The sequence below is a fragment of the Rattus norvegicus genome, chromosome 12 (assembly GCF_036323735.1).
Source record: "Rattus norvegicus strain BN/NHsdMcwi chromosome 12, GRCr8, whole genome shotgun sequence".
Classification (NCBI taxonomy): domain Eukaryota; kingdom Metazoa; phylum Chordata; class Mammalia; order Rodentia; family Muridae; genus Rattus; species Rattus norvegicus.
This window is the reverse complement of record NC_086030.1, coordinates 17,244,485-17,269,397: the sequence shown is the minus strand read 5'-3', so window position 1 is coordinate 17,269,397 and position 24,913 is coordinate 17,244,485. Positions and strand designations below refer to the sequence as shown.

The 24,913-nt window shown below is 52.0% G+C and overlaps 1 protein-coding gene across 2 annotated transcripts in view; it reads left to right on the top strand.

Moving 5' to 3' along the window:
* The window catches only part of Foxk1 (forkhead box K1), a 64,966-nt gene that overhangs the window by 19,167 nt on the left and 20,886 nt on the right, over positions 1–24,913 (top strand). The window contains exon 2 of one of the 2 annotated variants that reach the window (NM_001037219.2): positions 17,592–17,777. In NM_001037219.2, the coding sequence (NP_001032296.2) occupies positions 17,592–17,777 (186 nt within the window). Of the gene's footprint in view, positions 1–17,591; positions 17,778–17,814; positions 21,426–24,913 lie in introns of those variants that run through there. The other variant, XM_039089368.2, reaches the window with a different exon arrangement.

Here is a 24,913-nt window from a genome sequence, read left to right as displayed (position 1 = left end):
CATAGCACATATGTAGCCATCAGAGGACACCCTGTGGGAGTCGTTCTTTCCTTCTGGTGCTGGGGATGGAGTTCGGGTCATCAGCTTTGATAACAGGAACCTTAGACCCCCAAGCCATACTGCTGCCTCTCCTTCAGAGAAAGCAGCCCCACCAGGGCCCTGCTGGGTGTGCTTTGTGCTACAGCAGAGGCACCCACCATGCTTCTAGGAGGAGGAAACTGAGGGGCCATGGGCAGAGCTGCCTGACTGCTGTGAAGGAGGTTCCAGGTCACTGTGCACACACAGGTTGAGGCCACAAATGACGTCCTAGCAGGTCCACAGCTTGGCTTTCTTTCTACAGCCTGGGGCTTGTGGGACAGTGGCTCTGTTTCACTCCTGGCTTGGTTTTTCATTCGTTCATTCATTCATTCATTCATTCATTCGTCATCCTGTGTTGAGGGGTTGGGGTGGGTGTGTGTGGCAGATGGCAGATGCAGATGTCAGGAAAGCTTTCAGGAGTTGGTTCTCTCCTTCCACCGTGTGGACTAGGGGATTGAACTCAGGTTGTCAGGCTTGGTGGGGAGCATCTTCCCCCACTGGGCCATCCTACCAGTCCCCCTCTCCCCCTTATTTTGGGATCTGGCCTCAGACTCACAATAGCCAAGTATAACCCAAATTTTGCTGGCCTCATAGGCGTGAGCTACCACACTCAATCTGTACAGTCCTGTGGGACTGTGGGGGGAGTGGTGGTGGTGGGGCTTTACAGGAGATGTATGGGACGCAGGGCTTGGTGCATGCTGGGCCAGCATTGTACCAAGTGATCCTCCTGCCTCAGAGCTCCTGGGCTCTAGCGTAGTTGAATACAGAGAATTACCAGCCTCTGCCACCAGGCCCAACTTGGAAAAAGAGTAAGATTGTCTCCCGAGTCCCTGGTTGGTTGCTGCGGTGTTGAGAGTGTTCTGGTCTCTCCTAGGTGAGAGGAGCCATCCACCCCAGGGCCAGCTGCCCGTTCCCTTTGCTATCAGGTTGGGGACTTCGCACTGTGTAGACCTTCAGATCCATTGATGATTAAACCCTGTACAAACAGCTGGGGTCGGGTTACTGCCAGCCCTGCTGCAGCTTTGGGAGTGTGGCAGGTGGCTTCTTCCTTTCTGTTGTTCTGTTTATTTCAAGGGGATGAGAGCTGCTCTTTAGAGACAAACTGGCAGGCACATGCCTTCATCCTCGGACTCAGATGGCCGAGGCAGTATGATCACAGGTACAACACCACCCTGTCTACAGAGTGAGACCCAGCCTCAGAAAAACAGAACCGAGCCCTTTTGGGTGGACCTGAGTTGGTTCAGTGCTTGCCTGGCTTGCCCAGTGCCCCGGAACTTGCAGGGTAGGGTAGAGTAGCTGGCCCGTGAGCCCAAGGGCTCCTGTCTCTGTCTCCAGCAGCACTGCCACTGCAGGCTTGGGCTGCCACGTTTGGCGTTGACTGTGGATGCCAAGGACCTAAACTCTGATCCTAATGCCTGTGTGCTGAGCGCTTTGCCTGCTGTGGGTTGTCCCAGATACCCTCCTCCTCCATCTCCCCCGCCCTAGGGACAGGGGAAAGTAACCACCATACAGTTAATTTGGTAACTTTAAAGTAATGAAAACAGAGTTTCTTTTTGTCTTACTTTATATTTTATTTTATGTCTCTGTGCCTGGTGTATGTGTACATGTGAGTGTGGACAGGCACACAGGAGTGTGAGTGTACATATGAGTGTGGACAGGCACACAGGGGTGTGAGTGTACATGTGAGTACATTCACAGAGGCCAGAGAAGGACCTTGGGTACCCTGCCATAGCATCTTTGGTCATTGCTTTGAGACAGGGTCTTTCACTAGACTGGTGGTTAGGAAGTCCAGCCATCCCCCTGCCTCTGCCTCCTGCAATGCTGGGGTTTCAGCCACAGGTCATGGCCTTACCCAGCATTTTATGTGGGTACCTGAATCCAAACTGAGGTCCTCTGGCTTGCCTAGAAAACTGAGTCCTACTAGTGACCCTGCCTCTAGTCCATGTGGGGTTTTTAAAAACACAGTTTCTTATTTTGTTGAATGTTTATGGTTTGTTTGTTTGTTTGTTTATTGTTTTTTGAGACAGGGTTTCTCTGTGTAGCCATGGCTGTCTTGGAACTCCTATAGACCAGGCTGACCTCAAACTCAGAGATCTGCCTGCCTCTGCCACTCCAGTGCTGGGACTAAAGGTGGGCGCCACCGTCTCACAGGCTGTTGAGCATTTGTGGCAGGGCTATGTATACCGCACTGTGGATGGAGATTAGAACACAGCTTCCTCCTCCTACCATATGGGACCCAAGAATCAGACTCAGGTCATCAGGCCTGGCAGCAGTCACTTTGTCCATTGAGCCATTCCACTGCATTGAGCCAGAGTCTCATTTGTAGCCCATGCTACACTGGAAGTCACTAGATAGCCCTGTCCTCAGATTCACTGCAGTCCTCTTGTCTCAGCCTCCAACGCTGGGATTGCATGCACGTCTCAGCACAGCCAGTGAGAAAGGTTATCTCTGTTCTGTTGTGTACAGCCCCCCCCCCCCCCCCCCCGGGTACTGTATGGAAAAGCTAAGATAGAGAAGAACTAGAGCAGAGAGCCAGGCGCCACGGCACACACCTGTCCTCCCAGTGGTTGACTGAGGAGGATGAGGCAGGAGATTGTGAGTTTGAAGGCAGCCTGGGCTAGTCAGTCTTTCTCCTTCCCTCTAACCCCCAGTCACCCCAATCACACACATTGATTTTAGTGACACCAGGATCACTCAGCTAGAGAGGCAGTCTCATGGCCGCTGTCCTTTCTTCTGAAGCTGGCCATTTCAGTTTATTTCATTTCGTTTTGTTTTATGTGTATGGTTGTTTCCCCTGCATGTGTGTCTGTACACTGTGTCTGTGGCTGGGGCTCATGGAGGCCCCAAAAAGATGTCAGTTCCCCCATAGCTGTAATTACAGGTGGTTGTGAGTCGTCTGACCTGGGTACCAGGAGCTGTACTTGGGCTCTCTCAAGAGCCTTGAACACTCTTGACTGTTCAGACCTCTCCCGGTCCTCTGCCTTTTCGGGGAGGGATGAGGTTCTATAAACCTGAGGCTCGCATGTTCACCAAGGCTGGCTAGCCAGCAAATCCCAGAAACCCTCCTGTCTCCAGGGCTGTAAAGGCATGAGCCAGCTGCACCTAAGTTCTTTTTAAGAGTTCTGAGGGTCTTGGGTACTTGTGCTCACGTGACTGATGGAACTGTCTCCAGCAATGTGCTTTCGGCTTGAGAGGTTTTTAATTTTATCATCATCTTCACTGGAGGGTAGGGGTTCAGAGGACAGCTTTCTGGAGTCGGTTGAGTCTCTCCTCTTCTGTTGAGTTCCAGGACAGAACCCAAGTCACCAGGTTTGTATAACAAGTGTTTTTTATCCCCTAAGCTCACTTGAGGACCTCCATTTTGCTTTGAGGTAAGGCCATACCCTGGAGCCCAGGTTGGCCAACGTTCTCCAGCCTTTGCCTTTTAGATGCTGGGATTTCAGGCCTTCCAGCTTGCACGCCTGGCTGGCTGTGGAGTGTTCAGTAGGCAGACCTCACATGCAGCAGCCGGGGCACTTTCTAGAAGACTCTGTCACCCTCCCCTCAGTTCTGAAGCCATGCATAAACAGTACAGGCTTCTTCTCACTTCATCCCACTTGCCTTCCTCAGAGAATCAGATTCCAGCTTCCCACCTTCCCCCTGGAGAGCCAGTCGTTGGCAGCCTTACGCCTGCAGGAGGTGTGAGTGGGTGTGGAGGTAGATGGCCTTGGGGGTGGGTGGTGCTGGACTGGGTGCCAGCCCCATATCTGAAAGTGACCTGGATCTAGATGGCTAATCTTGGATGTCAATGGAGTGGGATTTAGAAGCCCTGGAAGGCTGGGGCTGGGCTCAGTTGGTAGAGGGCTTGCCTGGAATTCCCAGTTCCTCACCACTTAAACCCATGTTGGTACATGTAGTTCATCTCAGCGCTTGGGAGGTGGTCATGAGGGTCAGGATTGTAACATCATTCTTGGCTATATGGAGAGTTAAAGGCCAGCCTAAGTTACAGGAGACCCTGAAAAAAACAAGACAAAACAAATTAAACTAGGACAATAGAATCACCATGGAAACAGACCAGGCTTGTCCACAGGGGAGTTCCTACAGTGACTGATGGGCGGCATCATTCCATAGGCTCCAGGCGGGATGAGAACAGAACTCAGCGGCAGCTTTCGTTCTCTGCTTCTTGAGTGGCTTGACGGAGTGACTGACATCAGCCCACAGGCACCTCCTAAAGCCACAGGCCCAGGATGGCTTGGAGTTGTCCTCCTTGCCTGGGTCATTTGGGGTTTATCCACTTATGGTCTTCTGTCTGTAGGTCAGCCTTTTCTGTTGCTGTGGTCAGCTTTGGAAATTTTTTAGCCACCATTTCTTTGACTACTTTTCCCTCTCTGTTCTGCTGAGATCTGACTGTGAATGGCAGGTCCCTGGGGCTAAGTCCCTCGGCCCTAGGCTCTTGGCATTCACTTTCAGTTTCTTTTCTTTAGTTCCTCCTCCTCCCCCTTCCCCTCCTCCCTCTTTCCCCCTTCTTTTCAGCGTTCATTTGTCTCACAGATGTACACATGCCATGGTGTATATGTGTAGTGAGAGAACAGCCTGAGGGCATTGGCTCTCCTTCCACTGGGTGACTTAGGGACTGAGTGCAAGTCATTAGGCCTGGCTGAACGCCTCCCTATGTGCTCAGCAACCTTGCAGTTTTGTGTTTTGCTTTCGGTGGTTTGGGAACCCAAGGCTGTCCCATGCTAGGTGAGTGCCCTTACCACTGAGCCACACTCCCAGGTCTCCTCCGAGCTGTTCATTCTACTTGGGGTCATATGTCAGGTTACCATAATTGTCTGATTCTAAGATTCCCCACAGGTCCTCCTAGCTCTTCACTGGGATTTTAAAAGCTGTCTGTACAGATTCCATGCATTTGAGTGCATATCTTCCCCGGTGTTGCATCTCAGAGATCTGCAGAGTTCACAGTGGCTACCTTGAGGCTCCATCCTGGGCCTTGCCAGTGGCCTGGTGTACTGGCCACCTCTCGTTTTTCCAAGTTCTTTCTTTCTCCTTGGAAGGATGAAGGGCGCTATCTGATGCCCAAGACTTTGGACCCTATTGGGTGTTATGCACCGGCAGCCATCCTTGATCACCTGCTTCACCCTGCTGCGTGCTTACCTGGGACCCCACAGCTAGTCTCTGTGCCTCACTCTGTGCTCTCCACCCAAGGGGACAGCTCCACCTGTGACCCTGCACAGACACTGAATCCCCTAAAGCTTCCTAACTGGGTACACCTTCCCAGCCTGCTGATGGTCTGCAGAGGTTGTTTGTTTATAGTCCTAAGGACTGAACCCAGGGCCTCCTAGACGCCAGGCAAGCTGTGCTGCTGAGTCATCCCTAGCCCCTCACTGGGGGATTCTAGGCAGGGGCTCTACCACTGAGCCACGCCCCCAGCCCCTCACTGGGGGATTCTAGGCAGGGGCTCTCCCACTGAGCCACGCCCCCAGCCCCTCAATGGGGGACTCTAGGCAGGGGCTCTACCACTGAGCCATGCCCCCAGCCCCTCACTGGGGGATTCTAGGCAGGGGCTCTACCACTGAGCCACGCCCCCAGCCCCTCACTGGGGGATTCTAGGCAGGGGCTCTACCACTGAGCCACGCCTACAGCCTCTCACTGGGGGATTCTAGGCAGGGGCTCTACCACTGAGCCACACCCCCAGCCCCTCACTGGGGGATTCTAGGCAGGGGCTCTACCACTGAGCCACACCCCAGCCCCTCACTGGGGGATTCTAGGCAGGAGCTCTACCACTGAGCCACGCCCCCAGCCCCTCACTGGGGGATTCTAGGCAGGGGCTCTACCACTGAGCCACACCCCAGCCCCTCACTGGGGGATTCTAGGCAGGGGCTCTACCACTGAGCCACACCCCAGCCCCTCACTGGGGGATTCTAGGCAGGGGCTCTACCACTGAGCCACGCCCCCAGCTCTCACTGAGGGATTCTAGCAAACTCTGTGCTGCTGTGAGTTAAACCCCCAGCATTCTCCTCACCTTTCATTTTGAGGCAGGGTACCACTAAGACTGCTGAGGCTGGCCTTGAACTTGCACTGTAGCCCAGGCAGACCTTCAGCTTTCTTTCTGTCTTCCTGTATCAGTTTCCTGGGTCACTGGGAAGATGGGCATCCACCCCCAGGCCTAGCTTGGGCTGAGCTGTGTTGGGACAGGAGAGGTAGAGATGTGTAGTGGTGAATTAGTTAAACTGCTTTGGCTCCTGGCTGGTCGAATGCGTGCACCCACCCAAGAGCTCTCTGGATTCTTGAATGAAAAACGCACGCACGCGCGCACACACACAGGCTAATTTTGATATACTTTGACTAACTCAATGGCCGGGCACTTCTAAACCTCCCTGCAGCTAGCAAACACTCCCCTCTGGTATTCCTGAGCAAACATCTTTTAAAATCTCTATTTCATCTCTGCTACCCCAGAGCCAACTGGGGAAATGGCCGCGAGGGCACTCTCTGGGATTCTTCCATGCTGGTGGGCCTTTAGGTTTTATCCTTCCTGTTGATTCTTTGTGTCCGCCCCTCCCTCCCTCCCTCCCTCCCTCCCTCCCTCCCTCCCTCCCTCCCTCTCTCCCTCCCTCTCTCTCTCTCTCTCTCTCTCTCTCTCTCTCTCTCTCTCTCAGCACCTCAACCCTGCAATCTAAAAGTCCCGCCTCCATCATTCTGCCCAGCCATTGGCTGTATGACAATTCTTTTTTTTTTTTTTTTTTTTTGGTTCTTTTTTTTCGGAGCTGGGGACCGAACCCAGGGCCTTGCGCTTCCTAGGTAAGCGCTCTACCACTGAGCTAAATCCCCAGCCCCATGACAATTCTTTATTATCAGTCAAGTCAGCTGGGGACAGCGTCCCTTGAGGTGTGGGGTCAAAGTAAGACAAAGCGTTGGAGAGATGGAGCTCCCCACACACCAGCCACTGCGGTTCCCTTGCTGTCTCTTGTTTCTGCCCTGCGTGCTGGTTGGTGCCTGGCCACTGCTGTGAAGTTTGTCTGTGTCTCTTGTGTGTGATTTATTGTAGCCTGAGCCGGCCTGGTTATCATTGCTGCCATAGCAGGTGCCCATGCTGGACAACCACACCAGAATCTGCCAAGCTCCCCGCTTAGCCCACGAGGAGGTAAAGCTCCCTGCCTCCTCCTAGCCTGCTTACGGATGTACACCATGGCTAGATTATAAGGCTTTAGTCCTACTTTCACACTTTCAGCTGTCATTAACCATTAAGTGACACCATGAACCTTTCTTAACAATTCATATTGGGTGGGGGTGAAATGAGTGGAAATCAATTTGGAGGTTCCTTTAAAAATTAGCACCAGCTTTCTCACTGCTGGGCATGTACCCGGAGACCTTCACACTCCACCACAGAGAAATCGCAACCCATGTTTATTGCTGCTTTGTTCGCCATAGCAAAGAGCTGGACCCAACATAGTTGTCCATCAGGAGATGACTGGATAATGAAATCTGCTAGACACACAAACACACTGGAATACTCTTCTTCTCTCAAGGAAAATAAAATTGAAGACATTGGCAGGTAAATGAATGGACTCAGAATATGGACCCTTAATCAAGGCCACAGACTTTCAGAATTTCATGCTCTCTGTCGTATGCCGTATTCATCAGCATATTCATACATGTAAATTAACACACATGTGGGTGCTGTAGGTCAAGAAGAATAAAGAACCAGAAAGGCCGAGCATAAGAGTCAGGGCGGGACTGGATGGCGGGACTGGATGGCGGGACTGGATGGCGGGACTTGGCAGAAGTAGTGTGCGGTCTCTTAGGACTTGTGAGTTTATGTTTTCTTTTTTCAGATAGGGTCTCATGTACCCAGGCTGGCCTTGAACTTGCTGTGTTGTCAAAGGATGACTTTAAGCATCTGTTCCTCCTGCCTCTACCTCCCAAATGCTGGCCACAGGCATACAGACAGCTTCCCCCTGGCTTTTATGTGAGCATGTGCTGTCTCTGACTCAGTTTCCCTCTGTTGAAAGCTGGAATGTGATGGAAGTTGGCTGCTGCTTTCCCCCTTGCCGAGGACTCCATTCCTGCTCTTCACTGAGGCAGAAGTCAAAAGGAGATCTTGGGCCTGGGGAGGTGGCTCAGTGGGGAACTGTATTTGAGTCCTCTGCAGCCATCAGTGTAAAAGCTAGGCCTGGTTGCGTGTCCCTGTGCCCCAGCCGTGTGGGCTGTGGCTGCTGGCGTAGCTGCAGGTTCTGTGGGAGACCCTGTGTCCTGGGAATAAGAAGGTGAGAGATGGAGCAGGACACTCATTATTCCCCTCTCGTCTTTTGCACACACATGTGCACACACATGTGCACACACCACGCACATACATGTGCACATATACACATGGCTTCGGAAGCTTTAGCTCACCCAAGAACGGCAGGTCCTGCCTCTGCTGCTGTGCAGCAAAGGGATGAGATTTGTTTCCACGAAGGGCAACTCATTTCCTTATTGTCGGTGGACCTCCGCCAGCAGGGTGATGCCGCCTCCCAGGAACACGGTTGCTCTCTCTTTGCTTCCCGGCCTCAACTTCTTCCAAGCTGTGGACTTAGCCAACTGTACCTACTGATGCCAGATAGGACTGGGTGGGGCTGTAAGCCTGGGAGCTGCCCGTCATAGCCGGCCCTGTCCCACCCACCTGGGTTGCAGCTCCCAGGCTGGGCTGGGCTGGGCCAAGCTAAGTCGGGCTCTGGATAGTGTGTTAGGCCTGGTTGGCCTCTCCTTATTAGGAAGGCAAGCTTGGCTGGCCCAGGGCTGCTGAGAGGAAGTGCACTGGGAAGCTCTGCCTTGTTTGGACCAATGGAACTGCTGTTTTTGAAATGACAGAGCCTTGTTGCTCTTTAGATGGGACACAGGGAGATAGCAGGAGTCTCCAGCCAAGGGCTGCGTCTGGCCTGGGATGCTGAGGTAAAGGCTGAAGCTGTCACATGGCCAGCCTGCAACATCACTGTTCCAGGAAACGCTGCTCTCATTCCAGACTGACAGGCTCAGCCACTGGCTGCCCTCTGGGCTGGTTGTGTGTGGAAGATACCTGGCCCTTTCCGGGAGGCCCTTCCTGGCCCTACCTTCAGCTCCCGAAAGGGTTTCCTGAGCCAAGTTGGATAGATTGGTCCCAGGCCTGTGGAAGTTGCCAGAATGGAGAGAGCCTGTCTCTACCCCAGCTCCTCCATTCAGGGTTTCACTGATACTTTGTCCTAGTCCCCTCTCTGGTGACTTGGCTTTACAAGAGTAGTGGCTTTTTCTGCAATATTCTGAAATACATGTTTACCTAGGAAATACAACCACGGGGTTCCGAGAACATGTGTGTGTGTGTCTACATCAGATATTACATTCAGATATTAGCAGATATTAGTTTTGCTTTTATAGGACTGAAGGTTGAACTGGAGGCTTCTCGTGTGCCCGTGTAAGCTCTGTGTAACTGGCCAGCCTCTCCCTCCCCTCCATCTTTTGTTCTGAGATAAGATCTCACTTCACACAAGCTGCCCTTAAACTCAACAGCTGGAAGCCCAGGCAGCCCTTGGAACTGACCACTTGGAACTGACCATTCTCCCTTTTCAGAATCCCAAGTACTTGGAATGACCAGCCTGCACCATGAGGCCCAACTAAATACTAATTTCAAACTATTATTATTATTATATGAATTCAAGGTTTGATAAAAAGACCCTTGATTTTGGTAATTGTTGTAGAACACAATGCACTTGACTTCATTCCGTGCTGAGGACAGAGGGCAAAGGCCAGGCTCTGCCACCGTGGCTCATCCTCCTCGAAAGGAAGCTGCTCCGTGAGGCAGCCATGCTTCAGTGAGGGGACATTAGCTGGAATGCTCTGTTGTCACAGAGTTCTTTGAGCCCTCCTGAGACCTGGATCTGAGTCCCAGATCTGTGTGGAAGGATTGAGGCTGCCACAGTGTAGCTGGAACCAGATTCTTTCTGTCTACCAGATGTTAACTGAGCCCACTAAACCTTCCCATGTTCATTCTAGGTTAGCCTGCCTTTGTGTGTGTTGGGGGCTTGGGTTAGGTACTGTATTACATGTATGAAGCCGGCGTGATGGCGCACACCTTTTTTTTTTTTTTTCTTTTTTTTTCGGAGCTGGGGACCGAACCCAGGGCCTTCTGCTTGCTAGGCAAGTGCTCTACCGCTGAGCTAAATCCCCAACCCCAATGGCGCACACCTTTGATCTCAGCACTTGGAGGCAGAGGCAGGCACAGACCACCATGCCAGCCTTTGACCTTCAGGGTGCCACCGCCTCCTGCAGTTTTGTAAACATTCCTGAGAGCATCTCTCTGGAAGAGTTTCCCTTCCAGGGGACAAGGGGGTGGGGGTGAGAGGTGACACCTGCTAAAATAAAAAAAAAAAAAAAGCCACAGATGCCCAGGGCCAGCCAGTCGCCTGGGTAACAAGAGTGAAGCTGCTTGGTGTGAGCACAAATCCTCCAGGAAAGCGGCACAAGATGCCTCACACCAGAGTGAGCTCCATTGTGTCCCAGTGACCTGCCAGGGTAAAACCGCTGGGCCGATCTCTCCTGTATGTGTGTGTGTGTGTGTGCCACAGCACACATGTGGAGGTCAGAGGCCAGTTTCCTCCTCGTACTTTATGTGGTGGGTTTTAGGAACTGAACTTGGGTCTCCATGTTTGCTCAGCAGGCCTTTCATTTGCCGATGTTTCTTTGCCTGCCTCTGGTCAGCCGGGTGACATGGTGTTCAGGGAGGGCTGGCATAGACTTCTACTATCTCAGTAGAAGAGCCAGCTGCCAACCGCCGGAGACCAGTAGCTGGGGGTCGTGACCCCATCCCAGAGCCTGCACCCAGGAGGACTCTTGTTCCTCCTGATCTGAGACTGCATTGTCATCACTCTTGACGCATAGGTCCCTCTGGTTCTAGTCTTCCCGAACCCTCACATGTCCTGACTCAGCACCAGGACACCATGGCACCCATGGCCACAGCAACCTCGGCTCATCTTTCAGGAGTTCTGGCAAAATGGGTTGCCTTCTGTGTTGTGTGCACAAGCATGAAGGGTGCACATGCACATGTGTGTGGACATGTGCAGAGACTACAGGTTGGCATCAGGTATCCTCTGTACTCTCCACATTCGTGTTTTCATGGGGACCTGAGCTGGCCGGTTTGTTCCTTTGTTTCCACCGACCCAGTGCAGTGATCCCAGGCCCGTGCCTGGCTTTTCTGCATCCTCATGCTTGCCCAGCAAACACTACCCACTGAGCCACCTCACCAGCCTCAGCTGAAAGAAGATATTTTAAATGGAATACTCTAGAAGTTGTGTGAATTCTTCGCTTTGGGACTTGGTACTTAAGCACTGCTACCCATGGCTGGGGATTTGGCATAGCTGGTAGCCTCCTTACCAACATGCCTGAAGTCCTGGGTTCCAACCCGGTGTTTCATAAGCTTACATGGAGGTGCACAGCTGTAATCTCAGCACTAAGAAGGTGGACCAGGCGTCCAAGGTCATCCTCAAGACTCAGAGTTAAAGGCCAACCTAGGTTTCATGAGGCTCTGTCTCAAAATAAAAAAGCCACTTCCTGATGCAGCTGTGGTCTTCCTTGATGCAAACGCACGCGCGCGCACACACACACACACACACACACACACACACACACACACACACGTACCCCAAAAGCCTCTTCACCTCTGACCTCTTGGGAATGGACCTCCTGGGGAGGGGCCTGCCACATGTGAGGACCGTGGAATACAGGAAGTGGAGGGAGCTTCCTGTGTAGTCTTGGTCACATGTCCAGCCCCCTGCAGAGCTCCTTCCTCCCACTTGGTGAACCCTAGGCCCTCGGGACTCTCCCCCCACAGAACTGGGCCAGGCCAGTGCTCACTGGGTCTAAAGGCATTTGGCCCCATGCAGACCAAGAGCTTGTAACCGAGCACGTGGCCTCCTTATCCCATTCAGAGTCCTTTGTTCCTTACAGGAAATGTTAGAAGGACAGGCTGTAACAGCAGAGACCACCAGGATGCCCACTCTGCAGGCCGTGACCATGTCCCTCCCTGATTGTCACTTCATGAGATTAATTGATTGACATTTACTGGTGGAGACTTAGGCTCCTGTCTGTGGCAAGGGGACCTGTAACCACCCAGAGGCCCAGTGCCTGGGAAGGGCCTCAACTGTGTGTGTGTGTGTGTGTGTCCTGAATGAATTCACATAGCTGAGGATGACCTTGAACTACTGATCCTCCTGCCCTCACCTCAGTTCTGGGATTCCCAGCATGCACCACACACAGCATGTACATCGTACTGGAGAGCAAACCCAGGGTTTCGGCTCTTTTTCAAGCAAGATTTGCCTGACGATGTCAGATCCCAGCTCTCGCCTGCTCCCCATTTGTCATTGTCCACCCTTTATTTCATCCGGCCTGTGGCAAATCAATCTCACTGCCATATTCCTTGGTGGGACCGAGCACTTCCTTCCACGGGCTGAGATCTTTCTCACTTACAGTCCTTCGTAAGATACTCACTGTGATCAGTCTAGCTGCTGGGAGGTGTTTAAAATGACATGGTGACATTGTTCTAGAAAATGTTTTTTTTTCAGCCATCTTGCTCCCACAAGGGCTTCTCTAAACATATAGAGTTCCTCAAGCAGTGTGTATTGTATTGATTTTTAAATATTTGTTTGTTTAGTGTGTGCGCATGCGTGGCATAAAGAGGTCAGAGAATAACCTTCGAGAATGGGTTTTCTCCTTCTACAACATGGGTTCCAGGAATCAAATTCAGGCTGTCCAGCTTGGCAGCCATCACCTTTATCTACTGAGCCATCTTGGTGTCCCCTTTGATGGTTTTTGTTTTGTTGTCTTTTGAGACTGGGACCCCACAGCTGAGGCTGACCTTGAACTGTTGGCCCTCCTGCCTCCACCTCCCAAGAGCTGGAATTATAGTTGCGTACCACCCCTCCGGGTCCAATTTGTATTTGAAGGAAAATCTGGGGTCCTGGGAATCCCCCAGCCAGGTGGATTTTGGTTTAGTTCCTGAGGCCCCTGTCAGTCACTGATTCCTGTTCCCTGGACAGGTTCCTGCTGTACAGTCTGCTCATGAAGGCAGTTGCTTTAGAAAATTGATGTGTCAATTGCCACAGTTTTTATTATTTTTTAAAAAAATTAAGGCCGGGCTTGGTGGTACAAGCCTTTATTCCCAGCCCTCGAGAGGCAGAGGGAACAGATCATTGAGTTCCGGGATAGCCAGGGCTACACAGAAAAACTTTGTCTCAGCAAAACAAAGAGGAAAAACAAGTTAGAGACAGGAGGGATGGCTCAGTGGTTAATACCCCCGGCTGCTCTTCCAGAGGACCCGGGTTCAGTTCCCAGCACTCACATGGCAGCTCATTGGCTATAACCTTTGTCTCAGGGAATACAATGCTTTCTTCTGGCCTCTAGAAGCACCAGACACATTAGTGCACCTAGACATACGCTCAGGCAAAACTCTGAAACAGAAGACTCAACAAAAAGCAAGAAAATAAAAAAGGAAGGTTAAATTTTGTTTTGTTTTCTGAGACAGGTTTACTCCACAGGTTTACTCTGTAGGCCAGCCTGGCCTTGAATTCTCTCTGCAGTCCAGGTTAGTCTTGAAGTCACTCTATAGCCCTGATCCTCCTGCCTCAGCCTCCTGAATAAGGGATTCTGACAGGAGTAATGGAGTTGAAAATGACTCGGAAGCCAGGCTGACCCGGGAGGCTGAAGTAGGAGGACTGAATAAAGCTCAATGTCTGCCCGGGCTGGAGAGAACTCAGTGCCTGAGTAAACTAGGGCTGTTTGTATTTTGGTTTGGCTTTTTATCTGTGTGCGCGCCAGTGTCCACATGTGATTGCAGGCGTGCGCACCATGCCATGTATGCGGGAATCGGGACAACCTCAGTGCCAGTCCCCTCCTCCCACTGTTTGGTCACTTCTCCATGCCTCTGGCCATTGGACTGCACTCCCCCTCTTCCCCACAGGGACACAGGAATGACAGACACGTTGCAGTGTCTGCTTTTATGTGGGTTCTAGAGATTTGAACTTGCGCTCTGTGCCTGCCGTGCAAGCGTCCTTCCCTCTGAGCTGCCTCCCTAGCACCAACCAAGGCTGTAATGGTCAAGCCAGCCTTGCACTGAGATCTGACGCTAGTGTTCTCACCTCCTGACAGCATCATCCCCAGTCAGCCCAGCTCCTGCCTGCAGACAGGGCGGGCCTCTATGTTCACCTTCTGAGCCTTCAGGCAAGAACTTTGGTATAATTTACCAGTCGAATAGCTAGTCATTTAGGTCTCCCCCATTGAGTGACTGGTGCTAGAATAGAGTTCTTGTTCACTTCCAAGAAGCCACACCCCTCTGCAAACAGGCCCTATCCCCAACCCAGCCAACCCAGTCAAGCTTCTTTCCGCCTGTCAGTTCCCTAGTGCCATAATACATGTTTAGAGGTGGGGGAGGAAACTTAGAGGAGCTGGTTCTCCTTCATCCTGTGGAATTCGAGGAGCAAGCATGTTGTTTTGGGTTTGGTTTGTATTGTTTGCTCTGTGAGCCATATTGAAGGCCCCAGGCGAGAATCTTTTTATATTTTTTTTTTTTCCGGAGCTGGGGACCGAACCCAGGGCTTTGTGCTTCCTAGGCAAGCGCTCTACCACTGAGCTAAATCCCCAACCCCCCCCAGGCGAGAATCTTTTAGCAAGACTACTCTGCTAAGAATGGTGATATAAGCTTGTGAGCCCAGCAGCAAAGAGGCTAAGGCAAGAGGATTGCTGTGAGTCTAAAACCAGCCAAGCTATAAGAGAGACCCTGTTTAAAAATAAATAAATAAAAATGAAACAAACAAATAAACAAAACCCCCCAGGACAGCAAGATCTCCCCGAGGTGGGAGCTGGGCTGAGAGGCTGCCTCCATAATGGGAAGGGATCCTTACCTGACAGGCTTTCTGACCTCAGCAGGGTAGGATAGGCTTTGTGAGTGGAAGGTCAGGACACTGTGGGGTACCTTCTTTAATTGCAAACAGCCCCCCCCCAGGATCCAAGATAGGAGGTAGATATGGTGGCTCACATCTATAAATCACAGCTGCTTGGAAGACTGCAGCAGGAGGATTGCCATGAGGTTCAGGCCAGTTCTATATAGCAAGACCTTGTCTCAAAAACAAAGAAAGAACGGCATCAAACAAGTGGGCGGACAAGGCTCCTGGACAGGCAGGACTCTTATGGGGAGAGGTGTGATGGGAGACACCGTTTGAGTGCCCTGGGGACGCACTGCCAAGCCACAGTGCTGCCTGGCACTTTTCTCACTGGCTCCTGGTGATAGGGTGGCTGCCTTGGGTTGAATTTTGGGAGAGTGAGTCAAGAGCTGTTCTAACAAGTAACCTGAAGATGTTTGTCACCAAGGACTGCTTTGGCTTGTGGTACACTGCACAGGAGTGGGCGAGACTTAGGGGTGGTGCCGCCCCATTTTCTCTGGTGGGTCCTGTCTGCAGAGTAAGCCCCACTCAGAGCGTTTGTCTGTCTGTTATACCCAAATGGTGAGCCAGGGAAACCCTTCCACCGCTCCAGGATCACACACTTCAGTTCTTCAGGCTGAGCTCAGCCCAGCCCAGGTTCACAGGCTCATTCGCATCCACAGCCTGCTCAACCACAGGCATCGGCCACAGCACAGGCTCTGCTTGGTAACCATGATGATTCTAAAGTGCAGGCTGGAGGATCCTTGCAGAGCACTCCCAGCAGAGCGAGGTGTAGCATGGTGTCATTCCTGTTCCCAGTGGGCCGAGAGGGAGGAAGGGACATGTGGCAAAGAACCAGAGGAGATCTGTTACCATGACAACCTTCGTGCAGAACACGAGTTGAGCAGGTGTGTCGTGTGCACACACACATGCACACATGCACTGTGTGCTCCCCACTCGTTCAGTGCAGGCATTCTCAAGTTACCAGCTCAGCTTACCCACCAGCATCTCCCAGTCAGGCCCCTTCCTTAGGCACCCATTCTGGATACCACAGCTGTCATCAGACATGTGCGAGATGGCTTGTAAACACTGCCATGTAGAACTGATGGTGCACAGGCATGAGAAGGCTTAGAAAAACCGACTGATGGATTCCAAGTCCAAATGCTGATGGAGGAGCTGGGGTAGACAGCCTGGTGGGCAAAGTGCTCGCTGTACAAGTAGGCACACGGGCCTGGGTTTGATCTTCAGAACACACATGGGGCGCACGCGTGTACACACACACATGCACACACCCACGCATGCACGCATACAAGCCAGGCATGGTGGCATATACTTGTGATCACAGCCCTGAGGAGCTAGAGTCAGAAAGATCCCCCAGCCCCACTGGCAGGCAGCTTAGCCTATACGCAAGCCTAGATTCCCTAAAATAAGGAGGGGAGTGCCTGAGGAATGATATTCCAGGTTGACGTCTGCCCATCCCGCACGTGTATGCGGCTACCCCCATGCACGAGCATACACACAAGCCCAGTTGTGACAGTCCAAGTGTTCCTGGGCTGTGGGCTGCTGAGCTAGGGTAGGGGTGATATTGGACGTGGGCTTTAGCGTGGGGTTTGCTGTGTACCCCAGGCTATCGTGAACTCATTGTGTGCCTTATGCAGGCCTCAAATTCTTTTTTCTTTTGTCTCTTTTTGTTTCAAGTTGTATATATTTATTTCATATGTGTGGGAGCACAGAGGCAGGCAGATCCTGAGCGTGCCAGCCAGCCAGTCTGGCTCAGCACGAGCCTCTGGCGCCCACATGCTTAGGCACACACACAAGATTAGAAATTCAGAGGTGTGCTCAGCAAATCATGCCTGGCTCAGAGATGGAGAAGGTTGCCCGCCTTGTCTGAGCATTCGGTATGATCTTTGGGATGGGAGGGACCTCCCTTGCTGCTCAGAGTCAGGTCTGTCTGTCTGTCTGTCTGTCTGTCTGTCTGTCTGTCAGTCACTCAATAGCTATACCAGGCTCTAGGCTTGTAAGCTTAGTTTAGTGAGAAGCCAGTTAAAGAACACAGATACATACATGCATACGTTTGTGTGCACGCTCACACTCTCCTTTTGTAAGGTGGCATTTGTTTATACTTTGAAGGAATCTGCCTTCAAAATCTTGGCATAAACTAAACATGGTGGTATGTGTCTGTCATCCCAGCACTCAGGAGGCAGGGACAGGAGGATCTCAAGTTCCAGGCCAGTCTGGAGTACACAGTGAGACCTAGTCTTCTGGTGAATTAATGAATGAGTGAACAAATGAATGACTGAGTGAAATCCACATAAATGGGCAAGATCCATTTAGCTGTTTGCCGCTGTGGTCGGAGCCACAGTCATTGTCACCTCTGCAGTCCTGACACATGGAAGCTCCAGGGGCGTGTGTCTGTCTCCCTGGTGTCTGTCTAGGGGTATTTATCTTCTGCTCACAGGGAACCCAGCTGACGCCACAGTGTTTCAGGAGTACCATTCTGACGCCAGTAGGAGCCCCTGCAAGCTTATGGGGGTGCCCCTGCCCTGTGGGTGGTGGGACTTCAGTCCCTGTACCCAGTGACCTTGTACCTGACCAGCTGCTGTCCTCCCTTTACAGATGCACCTTCCGGTTCCCGAGCACGGCCATCAAGATCCAGTTCACATCCCTGTACCATAAGGAGGAGGCCCCAGCATCCCCCCTGCGGCCACTCTACCCGCAGATCTCCCCACTGAAGATCCACATTCCGGAGCCGGATCTCCGGAGCCTTGTCAGCCCCATCCCTTCCCCTACCGGCACCATCAGGTGAGCAGGCTCTTTTGAGTGCACAGTGGAGGGGGGCAGCGGGTTCCTGCAGGGGAAAGTCACCCTTGAGTCACCACCTGTCCAGGTTGCAGATTTTGAGTTAGGGGTCGCCTAAAGCAAGTAGGAGAATAGGTGTGTGGCCCAGTTCTGTGAACATAGCACTCCAAAGGCTGTGGGGCTCATCAGTGCATGGCCAACCAGGGCTACATTCAAGGACATCCCTGGCCCCTCCGTGAGAGAGACCTTGTCTCCAGAGCACATAGACTGGGATGTAGCTCAGTTGGTAGAGTGCTTATGTGAGCCCTGGGTTCACCCCTCACGTGTCAGTGACGCTTCTGAAAGTGTTGTGCCACACGTCAGGTTCTGGGGCCATGATGCCCCTGAGCTCTGTGGCTTCCACCCCCCACTCATGACGCAGGCCAGCCTTGTAAATATGGCAGAGGTGGCCGGTACTCTTGTGACAGTAACAGGAGTGGTACACTCCTTGGGGGTCAGGACTGTGGGAACCCACAAAACCTGAGAGTTACTCTCCAGCAAAGCCAAAGTTGTGCTGTCCCTGAGCCCTGGCCACGGGTCACTCCTGTAGGCACCCTCACTTGGTCCCCAAAGGGGACCTCCTACTTCTCCCGGGCAATGCTTGATGCTAGGAATCCACACTTGTACGAGTCCCAGGTGTAGTGACTGGTTTTGTGTCAGTAGACTGAGTGCGTCTGTGTTGCAGAGGTAACCAAGGTTGTACTTTGTGCTGGCAAAAAGACTCTTAGTGTAAGAGTCACCCAGTGCTACTGGTTTTGAAACCGTGAAGGGGTCATGGAGAGCAGCTGAGGCTGGGCCCTGTGAGAGGCCAGGAGAGGCCATTGGTGAAGAGGCAGCCTCAGTGACAGCTGAAGGCCCAGGACTGAAGGGGTCATGCAAAGAAGTTGAGACTTGGCACCATGAAGAGAGTCTGTGAGAGGTGAAAGTGCAGCCCAGTCGCACGCAGCAGGGACCCCGGCAGTTTTAGAGATGCCAGTGCCATGGGATGACCCCCAAGATCAGCAGCACCAAGTGAAGCCAGCCAGAGCCTAGAAGACAGGCTGTGCAGAGGGCAGTCAGACAAGTGACCCAGGCTCCCTGGAGGACCCCAGAAGATTGTAAGTGGATCCCTGGAACCAAACACCTAGTTATTTATACTCTTGGAGTTTGGTTTTGCTTTGTTCAGGTTGTGACTGTGTCTTGGGGCTTCCCTTTTTTTTTTGGTTCTTTTTTTCGGAGCTGGGGACTGAACCCAGGGCCTTGTGCTTCCTAGGTAAGCGCTCTACCACTGAGCTAAATCCCCAGCCCCGGGGCTTCCCTTTTTAAGAGGGGATTTAATTTCCTTTTTAGTTTTACAGGAGCTCACAGCTGAAAGACTTTGAACTTTTAAAAAGATATTTTGGATTTTTAGAGAAACTGAATATTTTCAAGAGAGTGAAGTTTGATTATGCTTGAGGTTGTAAAGACAGTGGGACTTTTAAAGTTATTTATGTTTTTATTTTTAATGTGATATCTTGGGCATGAATAAGAAAGGAAGGATTGTGGCTTAGTAATGATGTTTGTGTGACAAGTGGACAAGGGGTCAGTTGTACTGACTGGTTTTGTGTCAACTTGACACACACTAGAATTAGAGAGGAAGGAGCCTCTGTTGGGGAAATGCCTCCATGAGATCCAGCTGTAAGACATTTTCTCAATGAGTGATCGATGCGGGAGGGCCCAGCCCATGGTGGGTGGAGCTATCCTTAGGCTGATGGTCCTGGGTTCTATAAGAAAACAGGATGAATAAGCCATGGGGAGTAAGCCAGTAAGCAGCACCCCTCATTGGCTTCTGCATCAGCTCCCGCCTCTAGGATCCTGCCTTCTTTGAGTTCTTGCCTGACGCCCTTCAGTAGTGAACAGCAATATGAAAGTGTACACCAAGTAAACCCTTTTGGCCCGAACTTGCTTTTTGGTCATGGTGTTTTATAGTACCAATGGTAACCCTAACTAAGATGCTAAGACACTTTTCTCTGTCTGTAACGAGACACCATGGCCAAGGCAACTTATATAAGAAAGAATTTACTTAGGGGCTTGCTTACAGTCCTAGAGGGTGAGTCCGCAGGTGTCATGGCTGAGGGGCAGCAGACTGGCATGGCCCTGGGGCAGTAGCTAGATGTGCAGGCAGAGGCAGAGGTGGGGATGGGGGACAGCTGGACCTGATGTTGCCTTTGCAGCCTTGAAGCCCATGCCTAGTGGCATCCTTCCTAATCTTCCCTAAACATTGCACCGCCTGTGGACCAAGGATTCCAATAGGGGCCATTCTTATTCGAAGCACCACACTGGGTTAGGGCTCTGCCACTGAGCCACATCCATAGCCTAGCCCCCCAGTTAGTTGATGCTGAAGCTTCTGGATATTCAAGCTGGCCTGAAACTCTTGCCCCTCCTTCCTTGGTAAGCTGGGATCACAGGTGTGCAGCACCATACCTGGCTGGAGTTGGCTCCTTTTTAAGTTTAGATATAAGGGAGATTTTGGTTTTCAGTTCTGGAGGTTGAAGGTCAGGGATGACATCTGAAGATGTCCTTCCTCCTGGTGGAAATCCAAGCTGATTAAGAGTGTTAGCAGGAATAAGTGCAAGCACTTGAGCACAGGCGTGTGTGTGTGTGTGTGTGTGTGTGTGTGTGTCTCCCTTGGTTTGCCTTTGTGAACTTTGTTTCCTACCACGTAATGTATGTACACAGGTCCTTTGTGTGGAGTAGGTGTCTGTCCTCTTTCCTAACACCAGTGAGTGGTACAGCCTGGGAGCTCGCAAACCCCATCATGGTTCTAGACATGTGGACGATGGGTTGTGTCTCTTTTGGGTAAGTCCCATCACAGCAGCCTCATCCATCTTCACGGCTGAGAAGCCGTGTAAGGGCAGTGGCCTGGGGAAGGGAGTGGTGAGAGTTGACAAGGGGCCTGTGCTCAGTGGCCACCAGCTGTCCTTCCGCCATGTTACTTCATCAGAGACTGGTTTTCCCCAGCCTCTCTCAGGCCAGGGGTTACCCTGTTCCTAACACCCACATTCCGTGCACACGATCTGTTGTCTCCCAGTGTTGAACTTGGATGTGGCTCCGGGCTTCCTCTTAGAGCTCAGGGCTGGTCAGAGCAGTGGGGAGCCCCATGTGTGTGACTTGTTCTGATGTTGTTTCTTTTAAAAATGATATTGCTTTCTTTATGTATTCATTTGTTGAGAGGGGCGTGTGACGGTCAGAGGACAACTGTGGGAGTCTTTGGTCCGCTCCTGCCATGTGGATCCTGGGGCTCAGTCAAGCTCAGGTAGCCGGGCTTAATGGCAGGGCCCCCCCCCCAACCCTGCCATCAGAGCCCTGATTTGGTTTTTGAGACAGGGTCTCACTGCAGCTAGGCTGCTTCATAACTCATTGTTACCCAGGCTTCCCAGAAACTTGCAGAAATTCTCCTGCCTCAGCCTCCCAAATGCTGGGATTGCAGGTGTTTGTTTGGTAAAGATTCTGTCCCTATGAGAGACAAGTTCCTCACAAAGCCCCTCCCGCCAGGGCCATGGCTCCCCAACAGTTAAGGAAATTGTAGCCTGTTACTTACATGGGAAATCCCGGTGGTTTTGAACAAGCACATGATGCTTACATGAGGAACAGGTAGGGCAGCCCTGAAAGCATATGTTCAGGGCCAACCTGGGCTACTGAATTAGGGCCAAAACTCATTGGTACCCTGCTCTCCTGTAATAAGAGGAGGACTGGGATGAGTTCAGGGGTAGGACAGACACTTAAGGAGCCTGGATGGGGTCCTGGGTTAGCCAGGCTGGCACGGCAGCACACACCTGGAATCCCAGCACTTGGGAGCAGAGGCCAGAGGATCACATCAAGGCCAGCCTGGTCTACATTATGTGTCGTAGAAACACCAGGCCTACATAGTGAGGCCTCATCTCAAAACTTAAAAAAAAAAAAAAAAAAAAAGAAAGAAAGAAAGAAAGAAAGAAAAGGCTCCCAGTTCAATATCCAGTACTAGTGTACATAATTATGGGGTTGAATAGGCTAATTTTTAGTGTTGTTTGAGACAGTATCTCACTTTGTTAACTCTGGAATTCACTACCTAGGCTGGCCTCAATCATCCTGTGTGCATCTGCCTCCCCAAAGCTGGGGCTAAAGGCACAAGCTAGCACGCCAGGCTTCATAGAGTGTTTTTCATTAACAGTACAGATAAAAAGAGTAGTGAGGGGCTGGGCGGGTAGAGTGTGTCTTGCCAAGAAGCCCTCGAGCACGGGTAACACCGTGCCAGCCCCAGCTCTGGGCAGGTGGTGGCTGGGGGATCAAAAGCTGCGTGTCATCCCCAGCCACGTGAGGCTCTCTCAAAAACAACACAGCACCCAGCGGGTTAAGACACTGGGAGGAGGTCGGGTAGCACAGTGGCCATAAAGACCCTCACCCCACCCCACCGCCTGCCCAGTGCTTTAGTGTCCCCAGTGCTTCCTTGGAGACCCAATTTTGTGTCTGCCACATTCCTGGTACTGCTGGGAGGAAGCAAGCCCTTGGCTCCTCAGAGTTCCCACGGGCCCTTGGTCACTCGGGTCTGTTGTGGTCGCTGTTGATGGTGGCTTGGGACCTGCTCTGGACTCCCTGGGCCTTTAAGTGTCGCAACAAAAGATCTCTGTTGACATCCGTTTATCTCCACACTGAGGAATTCCATTGAGCTTTTGTAAAGCCCAGCGGCCCGCAGCCGCAGAAGATTCGCCTGCCAAGACTTTCTCAGTTTGAGTTTCTATGTAGGGGTGGAGCCCACATGTTTACAAACACGCCCTGCCCTTCCTCTCCCAGGCAGCGAGAGCCAGGGTGGGGCAGGCTTGGGGAAAGGGTTTGACTTCCCAGCCCGCAGCCGTGGGCCCCGCCCTGCGCGATCAGCTTGCCTAATTTGGTGAGCTTTGCTAGCGGGTCCCTATTGGCCAACCTGGGCACCGAAGGCTCGGGACCTCCCAATTGAGACTCCTCCCTTTATGGAGCAGATCCCAAGGCTTGGTACCTGCCCCACGTCCCTTTGCCTCCACTCCACCCCCACCAGGCCCGCTTCACTTAGCTGGGCGGCACCTTATTTCCCAGGGCGGGTTGTTCCGCTGTGGTTTTGAGTTGTGAGTACGTTGGGTTTTTGGGTTTTTTTTTTTTGGCGGGGGGGGGGGATGAGGGGGGCTGTCCCTGCCCGCGGGCTCCGCCCAGCAAATGAATGAGCTCTTTGAAAGAAACTGCAGCTTCGGCAGTGTTTTGACCTTCCTTTCTGTGAAGAGCAAGTGATTTTTTAGGAAAGCAGGGAGCTGGTTAATCATTTGCTGAGGCTACTCAGGCTAAAGCAGGCTCCGTGGGACTACACTGAAGCAAACTGCTATAGCAGCCATGAGAGTAGCCGCACCCGGCGTTTGCCGGTATTCCCTGTACTCTGGCGGCTGAGGCAGGAAGATTGCAAATTTGAGGCCAGTCTGTCTAGCTGAAACTAGGAGCTCAGGGTTCCGTCTTGTGACAGACCCTGTCTCAAAATTAAGGTGAAAAGGCTGGTGAGATGGCTCAGTGAGTAAAGGTGCTCGCTGCTGAGCCTGAAGACCTGAATTGGAGTCCCAGAAGCCACATGGTGGAAGGGGAGAGCAGAGTCCCTATGGTTGCCGTCTTCCACATCCGTGTTGTGCGGTACTGTGCCCTCCCCTCCCCCTACATATACACAGATGCAGAAGTTAACAGAAGTGCCCGGAATGAAGGAAATGTCCGCATCAGACTGCAGAACTGGCCCCTTAAATCTCGGATCTTTTTTTTTTTTTCTTTTTTTCGGAGCTGGGGACCGAACCCAGGGTCTGGCGCTTGCTAGGCAAGCGCTCTACCGCTGAGCTAAATCCCCAACCCCTTAAATCTCGGATCTTTAGTGCACTTCTACTTCATGACAGGCTAGCTCCAGTCTCCTGTGCTCTGTGTTTGGAGGGCACCCCAGTCTGCATCAGAAGTCTAGCACTCCACCGCGCCCCGCCCCACGCCCCCCCACCCCCACGCCCAGCCTTAGTTTCACTTGCTTGTGGTTTTCAGTTACACACAGTCCAAAAATATCAAGTGGAAAACTGCAGAAAATGAACAAATTACAAGTTTTCAATCGAGCGCAGCGCTGCATAGCTCCTCCCCTGTGAGTGACTCTGCCCAGTGTATCCGGTGGGCGGCTCGATTACCCAGTCTGCACTGGGGCTCTGGATGAAGCTCCATGGGGGATCACTTAACCTGACATGCACACATGCACAAGAGTCTGTGCTCCATCAGTACAGTGTGTGTGTGTGTGTGTGTGTGTGTGTGTGTGTGCGCGCGCGCGCATGTGTATAAGGATGTAGGAAGCAACGGTGTGTATCTGGCTCTGTGCTGTCTAGGGCTTTCAGGTACTCATGGAGGTCTCTGCACATTTGCCTCTGGAAAAGGAGCCTCCCGAATGCTTGTCTTCCTGGCAAACTTTGATGTTTCCTTCAGGGTGTTTAACTTTCCTGTGTTCTCATTAGAACTTCAAGGCGACATTGAGTGTTCTGGGCATTTATGGACACTGAGGTCTGCTGTTTCCTGTGTCCGTCTGCACCAACAGGCTTTGATTTCTTTTCCGTCTGACAACTTGTTGGTTTCCCCACCAGAGGATTTAGGGCCTCCCATGTTCCTTTGGCCTGTCCCTACTGTCTGTGTGCCCTCTCAGGCCACCTGGGGTGCTGCAACATTGAGTTTGAGTCAAGCTTGGTGGGAACCATCCCAGTTCTCCTGGAATCCCAGCGGCTGCATCTGAGGCGTACCTGGGTAGCACCACCTGGGCTCTGTCTGACCAGCCTGCTGAGTGATTTTGTGTGGTCACTGTGTCTACACTGGACAGCCCTCCCTCTCCAGATGTCCCATTGTTGAAGCCTTTGAAAAACAGAACTGATCTGGCAGAGGCCAAAGAGCCCAGATCCAGTATCAGACACCCCACAAATGTATGGCACTTGCTCCCTCCCCTCTCCTATCTTAAGACTGCATAAAAGTAGCCAACACTGGGCTGGGGTGGTCATTGGTGAGGCCCTGAGTTCAGGTCTCCAGAACCCACGCGAAGATAGACACTGTATGGGCCAGCTAGCTGAGCCATCTTGTGACCT